The 19,840-nt window shown below is 42.1% G+C and overlaps 1 protein-coding gene across 10 annotated transcripts in view; it reads right to left on the bottom strand.

The window, feature by feature from the left end:
- Positions 1-19,840, bottom strand: part of SPATS2L (spermatogenesis associated serine rich 2 like) — a 190,892-nt gene that overhangs the window by 9,907 nt on the left and 161,145 nt on the right. For all 10 annotated transcript variants that reach the window (XM_005202655.5, XM_005202660.5, NM_001192987.1 and 7 more), the window contains one exon: positions 6,836-6,894. In XM_005202655.5, coding sequence (XP_005202712.1) covers positions 6,836-6,894 — 59 coding nt within the window. The remainder of the gene's footprint in view (positions 1-6,835; positions 6,895-19,840) is intronic.

Raw genomic sequence — 19,840 nt, 5'->3', positions numbered from 1 at the left:
TGATGCTGCAAAGACAGGAGTGCACTAAGCAAAAGCCATTCTTCTGTGTGTGCTGTACTATTAAACTTGAACATTGGACTCTCTGAACTTAACACATATTCATGTAGGGCAACTAGCTGTGTTATTGAAATACGACATAACAGTTTTCCTTTATTAGCTTTCTGTGAGCTAGAAAATGCCTCTGCTTTTGCTACTCTGCAGATTTGTTTCCATTTTGCAACCAAAGAGAAGTTGCAGACCACAGTGTCTTGTTTTTGTTACGTGTCCACAATGGAAAAATTTCCAGAGAGAGTCAAAGCCTGCTTGAACTGAATTCATGTGCACTCTTTAGCATCTGCACATACAGAGAAGATACAAAGGAGTTTTCAGCATCACATTTCACACACTTGCCAGATGAACTAAAGGTTCAAGTAGATGTACAAGCGCACAGGTTAATTTATATGTTTGTGTATGTTCCCCAAAAGATCATGGAGCTCAAAGCAATCAAAGCAATGAATACAAATGCATTGGGTGAGATTTAAATAAGAAGTTTGATTTTATAATACATAGACTTGCAGTTCTCTCATTCCAGTCACATATGAATTGCCTTCATTTCTTTTGGACAAAGATTTTGAGTTATAACAAAAGTCCATCTAACTAATAGGATATGCACACGGAATTCACATTCCTGTCTCAGCTGAACAAAGGTCAACTGCTTTATTAGACCAGATTCACAGAGCACATGCCCAGCAAACAATGTGATTTCCCATTCTAAGAGTTCTTAATTGATAAATGTCCAAAATAGTCACTTCAAAAACCCCCAAAGATGTTCAGAATCAATCAAGAGTTAATATTTCCTGCAAACCATAAACCATTCTTCAGACAGGCTGAGGAACATCTTTTTTATGCTGATACCAGTGTCAAGATGTCAGTAAAATAACTGATCTGTAACTCTTAAAGCCTAATCATCTGCCAGACTACTCTAATCATGCTTTGATTATTTACTGGGATGCCCCCTGCCTCCCATTTACAATACCATGTAGCTGGGCAGAGGCTGAGCTGTGCCTGGTAGCATTTCAGGATACAGAGGAGCTGGAGAAAGCTTGTCCTGATGATGGGAGGCAAAGGAATTTTCATCGTATTACTGAATGATGTCCCAGGTTACCCAGTCACACTGGAAGTCACAAAAAGGTAGCCCACTATCACTTTTGGTGACAGGGTACATATATTTTGTTTGGTCCACACGTTGTTGTTGTTCAGTCGCTCAGGTGTATCCGATTCTTTGAGACCCCCATGAACTGCAGCACGCCAGGCTTTCCTGTCCTTCACGATCTCCCAGAGTTTGCTCAAACTCATGTCCATTGAATCCGTGATACCATCCAGCCATCTCATCCCCTATTACGCCCTTCTCCTCCTGTCCTCAATCTTTCCCAACCTCAGGGTATTTTCCAATGAGTCGGCTCTTTGCATCAGGTCCACACATTACGTTTACAAATAAATTGCCCATATTTGAAAATTAAGATATTCCATTTAAAAGCTGGATTTCCGGCTGTTATTTCTGGCCACAGTTGGCCAAGCACTCCCATATCAAAACCATTAGAGCTGAGGGGTCGCTGCCATGTTTACATGGAGCATGACACCCAGTGTGCCCTAGTCCACTGCTCCTCTGCCCCCACGCACCCTGTTTGACTCACTAATGTTACCTTCCTGGCCCCTGTGGGCATTTCCAATTCAGAAACTGCACATTTAGTTCTTTGTATTTATGATTACTAGGACCTAGGACACAGTGCGTGCCCAATATGTTTGCTGAATGAAAGATTCCAATGAATGGATCAGTGCATTACTTAACAGGAATACGCAAAGAAAGGCAGAAGTTCCTTTTCTACAGGGCCACTTAAGAATACCTAGGACTCATACCTTCGATTGGGCTTCCCAGGTGGTGCTAGTGGTAAAGATGTCCAATGCAGGAGACATGAGATATGCAGGTTCAATCCCGGGGTGGGTAAATTCCCTGCAGAGGGTAATGGCAACCCACTCCAGTATTCCTGCCTGGAGAATCCCGTGGACAAAGGAGCCTGGCAGGCTACAATCCATGGGTCACAAAGAGTTGGACACAGATGAAGTGACTTAGCATACACTCAGGCATACCTTTGATTAATCAATTATTTCCCATTATAATTCAACATATGGGTGGGACTAAAGCCTAGCGAATGAGAAAATGATTCTTGAGGAGGAAGATGAAATGAGGTGCTTTCCTCTGGCAAAGTAAGATAAATGAGAAATTCTGAAGGTCCAGATTTGATGAGCAGCTAGTAAGGGGTCAGTAGACCCCGAGTGACTACACAGTTAAACAGATCTGACTTTTTCTTAACGGATCATTTGTGGGACTGGTGACAATTAGGGGTGATTGTTCTTTTTGATTACGTAGAATTTGGGCATTCATACCAAACAAAAGATTTGGTAGAAATAGATATAAATGGGCCCTAAAATAGGAATGCAGGTGCAAGATCACCAATAAATTCCGAGTTTACACTCATGCAAATGTGCATGGGAATGAATACTTTGCATCAGCAAGTGTTGGGATGAGTTTTACATATAGTCTCATTAACATTTCAAAGATTTCCATTATGAAAAAGCCCTAAAACTTGAGATCAAAAGCCAATATTTTCTGGGGGAGAAGTCAACATTTTCACCTCGGAAAAATCAATGACAGAAACAGAAAGCAAAACCAAAACAGATCAGTTCCTAAAATTCATTGATCCTATAATTTAAAATAGAATGCTTTGAAAGCACCATCCTTTGAGAAATTTGTAGAAAGAGACAGTTCCATATGGCTTTAGATTTTCACTGCATTCAAGACTCGATTAATATTATTTATGTAGTTTTATAAACAGTCATCTGGTATGCTGAAATCCATTTCCTCAATAGGATTTATACTTTCCTTCAAGTTTCTGGAATACATTAGAAGCTTGTTCATATTACCTGAACCATAGAAAATTTCAGGGCTTCTTGAATAATACTCCTTAGCAGAGTGTGTACTTGAAATCCTGGCGGGTAGGGGACCAGGAGCTGGGGCAGAAGTAGCTCTTTAAACACAAAGTGTCTTTGAAATCCTTTTGATTCCTTAAAAATTCTGGTGAATTTTGCATTTTGCTTCATAATAAATCTGTGTTCCATTAATATAATGTTTTCTTCCCATTTCTAGTAAATTCGACACTCTGGGAACATGCTTGTCTAGGCCTCCAATTCTCTGGGCAGCCAAAGTTTGAGATCATAGCACTACAGCATCTTCAGTTTCTTCATCTGTAATATGTAATAACTGTATACCCCTCACAGGATTATTATGGAACTAAATGAAATAGCCTATGTGAACTGTTTTGACTAGTATACTAAAAAACCCTAACTAAAAATACTATTAATAAAGTGAGATATATTTATCTATTCTCTTATTGCAGTTGCATTAATGCTCACTAATACTGGATCCCACAGCCCATGGATACTGAATTAACTATAATGATTCACTAACACAATTAAGTACTTACAGTCTTCCCAGCTTTGTGTTAGGTGTCATGAGGAATGGAGAAGCTTACGTTATGATTAGGGAAATGTGGCTTATATCATGTGCAGGAAATGGAAAATGTGGAAAACATCTTGAGACCATAGATAAGGAGGCTCAAATGGTGGTTGTAAAGACACTCTGGGGCTTCCCGTGTGGTGCAGTGGTAAAGAACCCTCTTGCCAACGCAGGAGACGCAAGAGATGCGGGTTCGATCCCTGGGTCAGGAAGATCCTCTGGAAGAGGGCATTGACAACCCACTCCAGAAATCTTGCCTGGAGAATCTCATTGACAGAGTAGCCTGGTGGGGTGTGGTCAACAGGGTCGCAAAGAGTTGGACACGACTGAAGTGACTTAGCACGCACAAAGACAGTTCAGTACTTTATAGAGAGATTTAATGGTTTCTTCTTCTCACACATACGTGTGTCACCTGAGAGGCTGCATAACTTACCATCTGACCCCTGTTTTTCTCAGGGGGTTGAACTAACTTCTTTACTAAGATGGGCTTTCTCTTTTGGACACACTGCATCAGGCACTGTGCCAAGTGTCCGACATGTGTCTTCTTCTCTCTTTACAGTAACTATTTGAGATAGACACAAATGTTATGCCCCCCTTTCCTTTTATTTTTAATTTTAATAACTTTCTATTTAACCTAGTATATCACAATATATCATTCTTTCAACAGGTCAGCCATACAGAAATTATGGGTGTGATATTTACTTTTTTTTTTTTTAAGATATTCAGTCTTTGAAAACTAGTGTGCATTTTACATTCAGCACATTTCAATTTAGCCTAGCCACATTTTAAGTGCTTGGTAGCTGCGTGTGTTATGTCCCCTTTTCTGATAAGGAATCTGGCTTTGAGAACATCACAGAATAGTTCAAGGTCACACAGCCAGTAAAATGGGTGGAACTTGGATGTGATTTCAGTTCTGTTCACCTCCAAGGTAAGTGAACTGGCTTCCCCAGGGCGCTGGGCAGTTCTACCCCAGGACAGATTCTTGAAGTTAGGGGTATCCTGTGAACCCATCTCGCTGGTTCAGCTAGCCTGACGGTTCTGAGTCTGCAGTTCCAGACCTATCTGTCTGCTGCGTGTCCCACTCTCCACCAGTGCTTAGCACATACAGAGCACACAGTAAATGCTCACTGACTGAATCAGTTTTAAAAATAGGGATGCTCTCCAGAGATGCCCCAAATCCCACAGGTCTTGGGATCGAATACTATTGTCCCAAGGAGGAAGAATGAACACTTGAAATCTGAAGCCTTCTGTTAACCTCTGAGAAAATGATGTGCTAGTAACTTTCTATTTTGGTGCTAGAGAAACATTTGTGTTTGCGTTGGAAGTTAGCATTTTTGTCATTAGGAAATGGAACTGAAAATAAGCTGTACCCAAGAAACAGGGAAAATCCTGTCATGGGGTAATCTACTGCTACTGAAGAAATCAACAAATTCCATAAAAATAAAATATTTTCACAATCAAAGGGATTGTGAAAATATCTAAATATTCCATAGCTTAACCCTGGATCATATTTAGTTTTATTTAATAAAACCTGCTGTATTTTAGATTCTAAAATGTTGTTTAAAATTATTTAGAAAAGTCATCTAACAAAAATAATGATAGCTATTTTTCATAAAATGACTACTGAATTATGGCCAAGGGCCAGGCAAGAAAAATATTAAAAGAATGAAGAATTTGGTCTGATCCTCCACTGATTAAAAAAAAAAAAAAAAGCACTGAAGTCAAAAGTACAGGAACTTAGCTGAAAGCTGATTGGGGATGCAGACTGCCATTTATCCAATTTATGAGATAAGATTTGGGAAAGGATGAAGAATTTAAAATGCCTAGAAGATAAAAATTGTAAAACTAAATCCCAGCTGAAAAATATGGTCTTAGGTTTCCCATTAACAAAGCAGATGAATTTAAAAATAAAAGAGGGATCAACATGTCCACTTGTGTTGAATTTGACTAAGCAGTCTTGTCTCAGCTGAAATTTCCAACTTATGAATCTCAGCCTATCTGAGATGGCAAATCCACCCTACTGGCTGTTGAGCAACTTTACAACAGTAGAAAGGTTTAGAAATAGGTGTAAAAATAGTAAAATAAATCAAACCCAGAGTACTAATATTTTGTGTTAAATTTAGAAAAAATTTTGTAATGATCAAGACTGCCTATGTGTGTTCATTATTTTATATATAGAATATTCTGTATCTTAAAGCAATCTCACTTGTGATTTCAATTTAAAACATTTCTTTTGGAGTGTTAAGTTGTTAGGTGTCAGTGAATCTGACTGAGTTTGTAAACAGAATTGGAGTGTTTTAAGAGAATTTCATTTAGTACATCTCTGAAAGTGAAAGTGTTAGTTGCTCAGTGGTGTCCCACTCTTTGCAACCCCATGGACTGCAGCCCACCAGGCTCCTCTGTCTATGGAATTCTCCAGGCAAGAATACTGGAGTGGGTTGCCATTCCCTTCTCCAGGGGATCTTCTCGACCCAGGAATTGAACCCAGGTCTTCTGCATTACAGGCAGATTCTTTACCATTTGAGTCACCAGGGAATTATTAATCTTGTAAGTGTTGCTTAAGAGCTTGGAATACTTTGCTGGTTAGCTTTGTGAGTTTGCCTTCTCAGGTTTCTGAAGTGCTTGAAAAAATAAGCTATATTAAATTTACAAATGTAATTCAAAATATTAAGGGGAATTGAAGTAACTTTCAAATAGAACAAATTTTTTAGGGGAACTGAATTTGGTAAACTTGAGCGAGTTGAAAGAACAAGTGAAAAGGATTGTACAAGTAAAATAGCAATATTTGTAAACTATAAGGCTTAAAAACTTATATTTTAAAAATTTGATATTCAATATCATTTTAAACCCAGTTAATTATAAGTAGTCCTATTTAGGCACAAAAGTCTCCTGGACTTTAAATAAACCCAAGTGACACCTATTTTTTGCTGCATGCATTCTGCCCTCTGCTCAGTGGGTGCTTCTGTTCCATCCTTTTGGCCCCCACTCAGAATCTGACTTAGATGGTAAAGAATCCGCCTGCAATGAAGGAGACCTGTGTTCAGTCCCTGGGCCAGGAAGACCCCCTGGAGATGGGAATGGCTACCCACTCCAGTATTCTTGCCTGCAGAAGTCCATGGACAGAGGAGCCAGGTGGGCTACAGTCCATGGGGTCACAAAGAGTCGGACATGACTGAGCGACTAACGCTTTCACTTTTATTCAGAATCTATATCACTGTCATCTGACCTATTGATTACTTCTGATTGGGAGGCTCCTTATCGAACAACCATGTGTCTACTTACTGGCTTCTTCTTTAACTTTATCCATTTCTGCCATTAATGAAACTTCTTTGTCAATGATGCTGGGGGGAAAAAAAAACAAAAGCAAAGAATGGTTAATCAAAGATAAACTTTTAATAGGCACAGGAAATAAAAGAAAAATTATTTTCATTAAACAAAATACAAGATTACCATAAATATTTCTATGTTACAATGCCAGCAGCAGGCTCTGCCTTTCCAAAAATGAGGCAACATGGTAGGGATGCTCCCAGTGTTACACAGTGACATCTGCTGATTAAATCATTGTCAGCAAATCTAAAAACACAAGCCTTTTCAGACTTTCGGAATTGCACTGCTTTGAATTTCAATTTGGGAGTATTTTTGCCCTATGAATTTTCAAAGTTCCAAAACAATATAATAAGTATCTAAAAATCTGGCACTCAGGTTATCAAGGCCTGTAATTCTCAAATGTCGCTATGGTTCACTCTGCCAGAATCGGTCTGGGAGGGAGAGAGAGGGCCCAGTTCTGATGCAGAGGGTCCTAGGAAACATGGGTCTGGGTCAATCCATCCACATGTTCTATATTGAGTCCATGCTTTCTCGTTCACCCAAATAAGCATTTCAAGGTCAAATTAACCTTTTCCATTATATTTAATGTACTTATTGGTTAGTCCTTTGAAAAGGTATGATCTGGAAAAGTAATAATTATCTGTCCAAAAGTTCCTCTCTCATCCTAACTCCTTGCTCCCCTTCCAGAATCAACACATCACAAATCACTTATATATCTTCTCACAGATTTTTATGTGTATATAAGTAGAGATGCCAGACTTTTAAAGTTTTCATCTCAACCATAAATATTTCAATATAGATAGCTCAAAGATAAAAACTTTGGGGGGATGTAACCACAGTATTACTACAATACCTAAAAACATTAACAATAATTTAATGTTATCAGATATATACTCAGTATTTAAAATTTCCTAATTGCTCCATAGTTTTTTATTTTTTAACTGTTTGAACCAGGATCTAAATGAGGCCTATTCATGACAATTGGTTGACTGTCCCCTATATCCATTGTAATCTATACATTTCCTCCTATTTCTCTTTATTTTTTTTCCTTTGAAATTTATTTGTTAAAAAAAAAACCAGGCTACGTGTCCTGTAGAGTTATTCAAGGTCTTAATTTTGCAGACTGCACGTCCATGGTATTATTTAACCCAATCTTTTCTATTTTCTATAAATTTGCTACAATATAGAAATTTGATTAAATTCAGATTTGTTTCTTATTTCAGGAGAAATTATTTTATGTTATATACTTCTGTCACAGGACTGGAAAAGGTCAGTTTTCATTCCAATCCCAAAGAAAGGCAATGCCAAAGAATGCTCAAACTACCACACAATTGCACTCATCTCACACGCTAGTAAAGTAATGCTCAAAATTCTCCAAGCCAGGCTTCAGCAATATGTGAACTGTGAACTTCTTGATGTTTAAGCTGGTTTTAGAAAAGGCAGAGGAACCAGAGATGAAATTGCCAACATCTGCTGGATCATGGAAAAAGCAAGAGAGTTCCAGAAAAACATCTATTTCTGCTTTATTGACTATGCCAAAGCCTTTGACTGTGTGGATCACAATAAATTGTGGAAAATTCTGAAAGAGATGGGAATACCAGACTACCTGACCTGCCTCTTGAGAAATTTGTATGCAGGTCAGGAAGCAACAGTTCTGGACATGGAACAACAGACTGGTTCCAAATAGGAAAAGGAGTTTGTCAAGACTGTATATTGTCACCCTGCTTTATTTAACTTATATGCAGAGCACATCATGAGAAACGCTGGACTGGAAGAAACACAAGCTGGAATCAAGATTGCCGGGAGAAATATCAATAACCTCAGATATGCAGATGACACCACCCTTATGGCAGAAAGTGAAGAGGAACTCAAAAGCCTCTTGATGAAAGTGAAAGTGGAGAATGAAAAAGTTGGCTTCAGATCAGATCAGATCAGATCAGATCAGTTGCTCAGTTGTGTCCGACTCTTTGCGACCCCATGAATCGCAGCACGCCAGGCCTCCCTGTCCATCACCAACTCCTGGAGTTCACTCAGACTCACGTCCATCGAGTCAGTGATGCCATCCAGCCATCTCATCCTCTGTCGTCCCCTTCTCCTCCCACCCCCAATCCCTCCCAGCATCAGAGTCTTTTCCAGTGAGTCAACTCTTTGCATGAGGTGGCCAAAGTACTGGAGTTTCAGCTTTAGCATCATTCCTTCCAAAGAAATCCCAGGGCTGATCTCCTTTAGGATGGACTGGTTGGATCTCCTTGCAGTCCAAGGGGCTCGCAAGAGTGTTCTTCAACACCACAGTTCAAAAGCATCAATTCTTCAGCACTCAGCCTTCTTCACAGTCCAACTCTCACATCCATACATGACCACAGGAAAAACCATAGCCTTGACTAGACGAACCTTTGTTGGCAAAGTAATGTCTCTGCTTTTGAATATGCTATCTAGGTTGGTCATAACTTTCCTTCCAAGGAGTAAGCGTCTTTTAATTTCATGGCTGCAGTCACCATCTGCAGTGATTTTGGCTCAACATTCAGAAAACGAAGATCATGGCATCCGGTCCCACCACTTCATGGGAAATAGATGGGGAAACAGTGGAAACAGTGTCAGACTTTATTTTTCTGGGCTCCAAAATCACTACAGATGGTGAGTGCAGCCATGAAATTAAAAGAAGCTTACTCCTTGGAAGAAAAGTTATGACCAACCTAAATAGCATATTCAAAAGCAGAGACATTACTTTGCCAACAAAGGTTCGTCTAGTCAAGGCTATGGTTTTTCCTGTGGTCATGTATGGATGTGAAAGTTGGGCTGTGAAGAAAGCTGAGCACCGAAGAATTGATGCTTTTGAACTGTGATGTTGGAGAAGACTCTTGAGAGTCCCTTGGACTGCAAGGACATCCAATCAGTCCATTCTGAAGGAGATCAGCCCTGGGATTTCTTTGGAAGGAATGATGCTAAAGCTGAAACTCCAGTACTTTGGCCACCTCATGCGAAGAGCTGACTCATTGGAAAAGACTCTGATGCTGGGAGGGATTAGGGGCGGGAGGAGAAGGGGACAACAGAGGATGAGATAGCTGGATGGTATCACTGACTCGATGGATGTGAGTCTGGGTGAACTCCGGGAGTTGGTGATGGACAGAGAGGCCTGGTGTGCTGCAATTCATGGGGTCGCAAAGAGTCGGACACAACTGAGCGACTGATCTGATCTCATATACTTCTGTCAGCAGACACACAACAGGACATACTTATAAATATTCCTCTTGAAAAAAAAAATAAAACCTGAATGTGCTCAGATTTCTACATTTCAAAATAAATGTAAAGGAAATACAATGAACATCTCTAATGATTATTATATTAGTAGCTATTGGTGGTCATTGCCTAGATCAACAGGATTTGAAAAATGAGAATATTTGAATTCTCTCAATCTTTCATTTATTTACTGAAAACTTCCCTAAAGAGAAATTTCCTTTACCAACTATTTGGTTATCATGAAGTACAGTTTGCATAGATGAGTCAGGATAAATGCTTGGTTCTCCCCTTTTATTTATCAGTTTTCAAAACAATAGTTGGTTCCTGCAAAAGTAATCAATTAGATGATTTTTTTTTTTTGCTGGTTTGTATAGTTTAATTACGAACCCATATTTAATGTACTTCAATACACTTATTACTTTATTATACTCAGATTGTTCCAATAGATGTACTTTTTGTTCTCCATCAGATGTACTTTTAAAATTTAAAGTGTGTTGAAAGTCTTTTCCCCTTAAGAGAAAATATTGTGTAGTATTTGTCAAGGTAGGAAGTGGTTCCTGGGATGTATCTATGTCTAAGAGTTTAGGGCTCCTCAACCAGTGATATAACCTAAGCACTTAGAGAGTAATGACTGTTTGCTGAAGAGCTTGGCTCTTTCCAACCAGGAAATCCTAATGGAAAGAGCTGACGTGAACAAGGAATGGCAAATTCTCCAGAACTGGGCTTGAAGCCTAAACCATCAAGCGCAGACACGTGGCTGAAGGTCACTGGCTATGACCATTTTGGTGGAATTAGCATATTAGAGGATTGTGCCTAATTTATTGACATTAAGTACATATGATGTCAGGGTGTTAACATAGGAAATACATGATGCAGAAAGATGGACGGCGAGAAGAAAGTCTTTATCCCATCCCTGTCCCAGTTTACTTAGTCCCCGTGCCTGGAGGTATCTATTTGCTACGAGTTTCTTGTGTTTCTTTTTGGAGATCATAAACCAGCATATGTTCATGAATTGTATGAAATGCTGGGTTAAGTCAATAGGCTTGTACTCCTGCAATTATCAGGTATATTTAGCTTTCCTGTAAAGTTCACAAATGCAGCTACATAGAGGTCAAGTGAATGGAGCGAGCAATTCTATGCTAGTTTAGGAAAACAAGGGTAATGGATAAGCTGGTAGGGAGCTTAGGTGAGAACCTAGAGACCTGGGGTCAGGAGCCCAAATGATGACAACACGCTAAGCTATTCTGCCTGAGAAAATGCTTTGAATTTTTACAGTCAATCTTGAAGGAAATCAACCCTGAACATTCACTGGAAGGACTGATGCTGAAGCTGAAGCTCCAGTACTTTGGCCACCTGATGTGAAGAGCCAACTCATTGGAAAAGACCCTGATGCTGGTAAAGATTGAGGGCAGGAGGAGAAGGGGACGAAAGAGTATTAGATGGTTGGAGAGCACCACTGACTCCATGAACATCAGTTTGAGCAAACTCTGGGAGATAGTGAAAGACAGGGAAGCCTGGTGTGCTGAAGGCCACAGGTTTGCAAAGAGTCGGACACAACTTAACAACACAGAAAGGGAGATGAAAAGAGAGAGAGTCAGCCAGGACGGTGGGAGCTGTGTAAGGGTGAAGAGGCTGGGAGAAATGACTGGTAGTGAGGTGAGCAAAGGAGCTTCCAGAAGCAGGAGGACCACATGTGCTACTGTGAGGTGTCCACTGTGAGGTGTGTGAGGTAAGCCTTGCTTGCGGCATCCAGACCTTCACCACACTTGGTGTGAATGGTCTGAGTGTGTGTGTATACACACACACACACACACACATACCCCATAGACCCTCACACACACAGACTGAGGAAGTGGCTGAGTGTCAAGTCTGCATCAGTGCAGGGCTGAGGAGATGGGAAGAGGTCACAGCCTGAAGGCAGAGTGCAGGTGAGAATGTGGAGGTCTGGCCCACGTCCCTGAACTAACACAAATCTCAGGGCTTTTGACTTTCTGCACACACGGAACTGGAGTCCAGGGGGCTGGGACTCTGCTGACTTATGGGCTGCAGGTCATGTGAGACTTGCTCTCTTCTCTTCATCAGCACGGTGAAGCCGGGTTGCCCAGTTGGGGTGGCTATACAGGATACGCCACAAAGAGCACGAGGAAACTCTAGTCTGTGGAGAGACTGACACATCATTCAGCCACTGGACAGATATTAGCTGAGGGTGGGGCTGGGGATACAGCTGTGGATTAAAAAAAACCAGATTCCTGCCATCCTTGTGGAGCCTACATTCTTTTGGGGGAGCTGAGAGGAAGAAGGTGAGAGGACCTGTTGAGCTTATGGGGGAAACAGTGAAACACAGATGGAGAGAGAAGAAAATGACAATGGTGAGAAGAGGAACTTAGGATTCCCCACCCTCCATCAACCACAAGGCTAAGATTAGAGTCTCCAAGTCCTGAGTTAATGCAAGGTACACGTGATACCAGATGGGGTGTCTTTAGATTTCAAGGGACGGGACGGGGCAGACTGCAGTCAGAAAGCCATGACAGCCTCCACAATCCCCATGGCCTCAGTCCCCAAACAGGACCATGGACCCTGTGGCTTGTCCATGTGCTGGGTGAGGAAGATGGTGTAGGAAGGGGCCTTTGCTAATTTCTTTATCAGCTATAAGATTATAGTTAATTTTTGTTGATTAAACTTGTTAATTATGTGCTCAGAGAGTTTACAAGATGGACATTTGGGGTATAATCTGTATCCCTAGGTCTAACATGTATTAAACAAAGCTGGACATTCACACCACGGTTAGTTCAGGCCTCCTGGGCTAGCAACAGGAGGGATGAAGGCCACACACAATAAATTGTTAATCTGTTTAATGCCCACTGGAGGAACTAAACTGAACTGGAGGATGTGAAAAGCCTGTGAAGTTGGCATCAAACTATGCCTCCACTCCTCTGGGTATTTCAACAAAAAGACCATCCTCAAGCATCTTAGTAATTCAAGCACTGCTATGTATGATTGCTTTCAAAACTCATGCATCAAGGCGAGCCAAGGGATCTCTGCTGCATCAGGACCCTGCTCAGAATATATGAGCTGGATGCAAAGCAGGATTAAGGTGCTGGCCCCAGGCAGTGCCCCAGGACCTCTCCTGTGAGAATCAGTAAGGTGAACCTGAGAATTCCACTGTATTCTTTTGTCCTTTCAAGGCAGCAGGTTTCTGGAAGGGAAGACTAAGGGAAAAGGATGTGGAAGTTGCAAAGGAGGATGGGACAGTGGAGGCTGGCCAGTCCTCTGGCAGGCTGTCAGACAGCAAGGAAACAGCATCATAGCATGCTGAGAGCCAGTTCAAAGGAAGGTCCAAGCGGAAAGGCTGTGTCTAACACCTTTATGGCTGCTCCCTGAGGCTGGCAGGATCTTAGGTCCTCGACCAAGGAGCGAACCCATGCAGCGAGATCACAGAGTCCTAACCACTGGACCACCAGGGAAGTCCCCGAGCCTAACACCTTCTAAATACCCACAGTGCCTGGTGTCATGTCCAACTTTCTGAGCAATTTCATCAGTGCCATTCACAAGTCCCACGAAAATTTCTTAGAGACACAAGGACAGAGATACACACTGAAGGGGTGTCTGGTGGGAAACAACTCTGTGGGCTGGGCAAGGGCAGAGGGTGCTGGGCAAAATCCAGGAGGGAGTGTTAGGAGACAGGGAGGGTAGGAGGGAGGAGTGGCACTGGAGAGTTGATGAGCCACAGAAAAATCAGTGCCACTGTCCCATCCCTGCTGCAGAAGCAGAAAGGTCAAGTGTGGGCTTTCAAGGTACCACTGTGTGTAGACAGACAGCAGCCTCCAGATGAGAGCTGTTTGTAACTTACACCCCGAGAGTGTGCCCTGTGCCCCGCACATTAGGGAGAGCACCAGTGCATCACTACAGTGAGTTCATTCAAGCGTCCTAACAGACACCCTGGGAAGTATGAGCTCCTCTCTCCCCTCACCACAGGGCTCTGGCACATGCCCTTCCTGTTGCTGGAAGACCTTTCCTCCCCAACTCTGCCTTTCTTCATCTCCTTCACTTGGTGGCATCTTTCAGGTCTCTGCTTAATCATCCATTCTTCAGAGAAACTCTGACGGAGTTTTAAAAAACTTCCATTCTTAGACTTTATGATCTTAGACTATTGTGAGCTGCTCGACAAAAACGGCTTGATAGTGATGAATGGAAGGGAAGACAGCATATTCATTTTTCTACAGCATAACAGTAATGAAACTCCTTAATTGGTATATTGTAGTGCTTGCATATAAATCATGTTTATGCAAAAATTTATATAACTTTTGTCACTGATGGAATCTAATCATTTGAGACACAAGCTTATGAATAAAAGTACAATGATATTCACAAAACCTCACAGGGTTTGGCTCAGAATCAAAACATGTAGAGAATGATTCTGTTTGCAAATTGGGAGGGTAATAAATTATTGAAATTTGTACTTTCCCCACACTAATCATCTGCGATTCTAGATTTGGGGTATATTTGCTTTTCAAAGGTGACACTTGGAAGAAACACGGAAGTCTTTAATCAGCTTTCTGCTGACCACTGAAAGTTTTCTAAATAGCTGGATAAAGTCCTCAGGAAGGCACCAGACTGAAGACAGACACTATCAAACATGTTCTACATAAACTGAGCTCACAAAAAAACCCATGCTGACCTCACATGTTTCAGACGCGCCCTTTATCCTTCCAAAAACACATCTTCTCATTTTATCTAAACTGCCTAGATAGTAAAATTTTATCCTGTTGCCGTAAAAAAGCTTTTATTATTAAAGCAATAAGGTGTAAGGAGAGGAAGATTACCATGGCCCAGGCTTTAGGGTTTATTATATAGTTAATCACAGAGATAAAGTGTCATTTTATAAAAATGTTTCCACTGTCTTGATTCCTTTCTATAGAGGACTAATCATAACAATAATAAAAAGAATCAGAAAGGCACTTCCGCAGGAAGAGATTTATCACATTCTTCTCTGTGAAAGACTTCTTTAAACGTGGAGGCAAAGACACAGAGAGACAAAACGGCTTCATTTGAGAGCTCCGAAGAGCCATGTAGAGTCGGGCGTGTTTCATGAATAAAGATGCCCTGATGGGGAGCAGCTACTGGACTATCACTGGGTGAGAAGCTGGAGAGCAGAAGCTACTGGCAGATACTGAGGAAGGGAAGGTAGGATTTCAAAGGGAGATGAACAAGATCTCCAACAGCAGCCAGAGTCAGATGTTAAAGAGTTAAAACTAGGCCATACTTCATCTTCCTGTGCTGGCCTCAGGGAGGCCGTAGTGAGAGAAACTGCCTGTGAGCATCTGATCCCAGACAATTCTGCTTCACGACCTTCTGGCGGATGAAGGGCTTCCATGTAGAGCTTTAACTCTTGGGCTGCCAAGCAGAACCAAGTGGAAGAAAAAGAGCTTCAGGAAGCAGACACAGCCCGTGCTCGCCAGGAGGATGAGCACAAGGCAGAGCCTCCGGACCGCCGGTCCCTTGAGAGAGAAAAACATTGTGGAGACTGGACTTCCTGGTGATCCCGTGGTGAAGACTCCACCTGCCAAGGCAAGGTACACGCTTCGATCCCTGGTCTAGGAAAATGCCACATGCCGTGGGGCAATTGAGCCCTCGCGCCACAACTACTGAAGCCTGCGCTTCTAGAACCTGAGCTCCGCTATAAGAGAAGCCGCCACAACGAGCAGCCCACGCACCACAACTAGAGACTAGCCCCCACTCACTGCAACTAGAGAAAAGCCCTCGCAGCAACAAAGACCCAATGCAGCCAAAAATAAAAAAATAATTTTAAAAAGAAATGTGGAGATGGCTAGGGAGGAAGGATTCTACTGAATGCTAAGGGGATAGCTATGACAAACCTAGACAGCATATTAAAAAGCAGAGACATCACTTTGCCAACAAAAGTTGGTATAGTCAAAGCTATGGTTTTTCCAGTAGTCATGCATGGATGTGAGAGTTGGACCATAAAGAGGGCTGTGCACTGAAGAATTGATGCTTTCGAACTGTGGTGTTGGAGAAGACCTTGAGAATCCCTTGGACTGCAAGGAGATCAAACCAATCTATCCTAAAGGATATCAACCCTGAATATTCATTGGAAGGACTGATGCTGAAGCTCTAATAATTTGGCCACCTGATGTGAAGAGCCAACTCATTGGAAAAGACTTTGATGCTGTGAAAGATCAAGGGCAGGAGGAGAACACGGCAACAGAGGATGAGATGGTTGGATGGCATCACAGACTCAATGGACATGAGTTTCAGCGAATTCTGGGAGATGGTGAAGGACAGGGAAGCCTGGTGTGCTGCAGTCCATGGGGTCTCAAAGAGACACAACTTAGCAACTAAACTTGTAACAACAACAACAAAAGGGGATGTTTCACCTCTCCTTGTTGTTGCTCAGTCACTCAGTCATGTCTTTTCCTGGCCTGTATCAAATAGCTTAAAGCATGTCAATGAGAAGCCATAAAGCCAGACTTCCTATATAAACAATTACCATTTATTTCACTAAAGAGAAAGGGTAATGTACAAATATCTCCCCTCATCTTGGGCTCTGCTCCTTACTGTGGCATCAGGAGTAAGAACTGTGACCATGGGAGGAAGGCTAGCTGAGTGCCTGGCAGCCTCGTAGTGCCTAGTGGCTGCTGTGTGGACCCTGAGTTGGGAGCAGGTGCTGATGGGAGAGACCACCGGTACTGCTCAGAGTTTAGGCATCAACATCCCTTGCCCTGGAAGAAAGGATTGCGCACACCAGGTGGAGGGTAGAAAACCTCCCTTTATCCACCTCGGGTGTACTATACTATTACCACGGGAACCATCTCTAGTCCACTCCCCAGTATATTGCCAAGAATTCTTGGGCCCAGGGCAAAACTAGTCAGGGGCTTCAGTTCACCCATTTCTCAACTATTTCTGCTGCCAACAAAGGTGTTCCTGGCCTGGTAGGCACACACACAGCAAGACTGCACGTGGTTCTCTATTCCTGGGGTCAGGAGAACAGGTGCCCACAAACGGTGCCCACGCTCTTGCATGGCTGCCAGTTCCGTGTTCCTCCTTTCTCCCTTCTGCTCCCTGAAGACTAGCAGAATATGCCACCCCAAAACACGGCACTTCGGTATATTGATTACTGTGAACACTATGGGCAGTGAAAAACAGCAAATGCAGCGAGACATGTTCTCAGATGTGCTTCAGGACAGATTGTTCAAAAGGAGCTCAGTTGTCATACACCCACCTCCTTTCCCAGGAGTTTTCACCAAACAGGGAGGATGCTGACATCACAGGAGAGACTAGAATTGACACCACAGTCAGACTTTGTCACAAGCTGTCATATACTTCCTGGGCTTCCCAGGTGGCGCCAGCTGAGTGTGCTGCAGTCCATGGGGTCGTAACGAGACACAACTTTGTCTTTTGGTAAAGAACCTGCCTGCCAATACTGGAGACATAAAGAGACATAGGTTCGATCCCTGGGTCTAGCAGATCCCCTGGAGGAGGGCATGACAACCCACTCCAGTATACTTGCCTGGAGAAATCTATGGACAGAGCAGCCTGGCAGGTTACAGTCCATAGGGTCACAAGGATGCAGACATGACTGAAGTGACTTAGCAGCAGCAGCAGCCCTTCCATTTGCTCTTCTAAGGACCAGTTCATCTTTCCTAAAAATCATGCACTCTCCCCTCAGAGATCTACATGCCTCTCCTCTTTCCCTTTTAAGATGGTATTTAATCCTGAATTCCAGGCCACTGTGGGGACTTCACTTTTCCCTAAGCGTCTCCCCTGTGTACATGAGATGTCCATGTTAATATATGTCTGTTTGTTTTTCTCTTGTTAATCTGTCTTATATAACAGGGTCTCAATCAAGAACACAGAAGGGTAGAGGGTAAATATTCTTCCTCCCCTGCATGTCCATCCTGGCCCCTTCCTTGCCCTGACTGTTCTCACCACTCACCAGTTTCCACAACACCCCTTCATTCACTTCCCACGTGATCAGTTCCTCCTGCGTTATCCCAGAAATGGCTCTCCTAACCAGCTCCACCTGCCAGTGTGCCACTACAGCTCATCATCAAGGAGCCGGCTATGCTCATTTATTTAGCTTTCTGTTGGGATTCCTGAGTCTTTTACCTTCTACTCTGTCCACGTTTGCACCTCAGTTTCACAACAACCCGCGTTCTTATAATTGGAATTTTTTTTTCTGAATGCAGCAGTGATTTGACAATTGATCTAAAGATTTCTTGAATTCCAACGTATTGTGCAATAAACATACAAAACCCAACATGCATGTCTACAGCCTGTCAGCTGGGGTTGGGATGCAACTCTTTGAACAGCTGCCTAGAAATCGTGACTCTCAGGGAAATAAAGTAGAACATCTCTGAGCACAAATCGGAGTTAACACGTACGGCAGAGCCACACTGCTCTGGCGGCCAGTGAACATGGCAGCTGGGCTCCATTTGCCAATCAGGTTGAGGCCATTTTTTCCCCTTTGTTTTAAAATCAGAGGTAACATAACCCGTTAATGTTAATACCTCTTAGTCTGCATATTTTATATTGGAATTAGATAATGATTTAAATTACAGTTGATGAATATTTCACCACACCATCTGAGATGCATAGACATGTGCAGATGAAGCATAATGACTAACTCTCACCACAAAATCCTGGAGTTCCTTACACACAATAGTTAATTGAAAAATGAACAAATATGGACAGGGATTCCTTTTTCTTCTTGGAATTTAAGAAATGACATCAGAGTTGCAAAATCCTGCAAATTCTACAAATCCCACATCATCACATGCTTAATTAAAAAGTATCTACATTCCTTATATACTTCTATTTAGAATTTTACATCTGATTTGACTTAATAATATAATTTCTTATCTTTGCTGACTACTTCTTAGTTTTGTTTCTTTACATGGTGATCAGCATTCAGGGAAAGTAACTTATCTGTATTTCAGCTTCTATAGGTATAAAAATGATATGACTTACTACCATCTCCTTTTTTAAAAAAATAAAAGAACAACAAAACTACATCTATGAAAAAGAAAGCAAACTTCTATCTGTGGTGTTGATTGTCTTACAGCACAAGGGTACCACTTAAGAAAGTAACATTCTTCATTTACTTTATTTTGTGCTAAGTCACTTCAATCGTGTCTCACTCTTTTTGACCCCTGGACTGTAGCCCACCAGGCTCCTGTGTCCATGGGATTCTCCAGGCAAGAATATTGGAGTGGGTTGCCATTTCCTCCTCCAGGGGAATCTTCTCAACCCAGTGATCAAACACGTGTCTCCTGTGTCTCCTGCACTGCGTAGGCAGGTTTTTTTTTTACCACTAGCGCCACCTACAGCTCTCATTAAAAACAAAAAACTGGGAAATGTAGAAAGGAAGATAAAACAAATTTCAAAATAAAATCTCTGTCTCATACCCAAAATACAGCCAACCACTCTGAATACTGTTGCATTCCCCTCCAATTTGGGGGGAAGAGGGCATCTAGGCAGAAGCCATCATAGTGATGAATCACAGTTAACACATACTCATGAACAGAAACTAGAAGAGATTGACAGGGCCAGAAAAAGTCACAGAAATGCTGGCCTACTTCTGACCCAAGGCAGTCAGGCCTAGCCTCCACTGCTCTGGCCTCCTGAGGGCTCCTGCATCTTTTGACTCTTTTGTGAAGAGGAGAGAATGTGTACTTCTTGGTTTGGGCCAAAAAGCTCTCACCA

The sequence above is a fragment of the Bos taurus genome, chromosome 2, assembly GCF_002263795.3.
Source record: "Bos taurus isolate L1 Dominette 01449 registration number 42190680 breed Hereford chromosome 2, ARS-UCD2.0, whole genome shotgun sequence".
Classification (NCBI taxonomy): Eukaryota; Metazoa; Chordata; class Mammalia; order Artiodactyla; family Bovidae; genus Bos; species Bos taurus.
The sequence above is the reverse complement of the archived record's forward strand: the minus strand, read 5'-3'. Positions and strand labels throughout refer to the sequence as shown.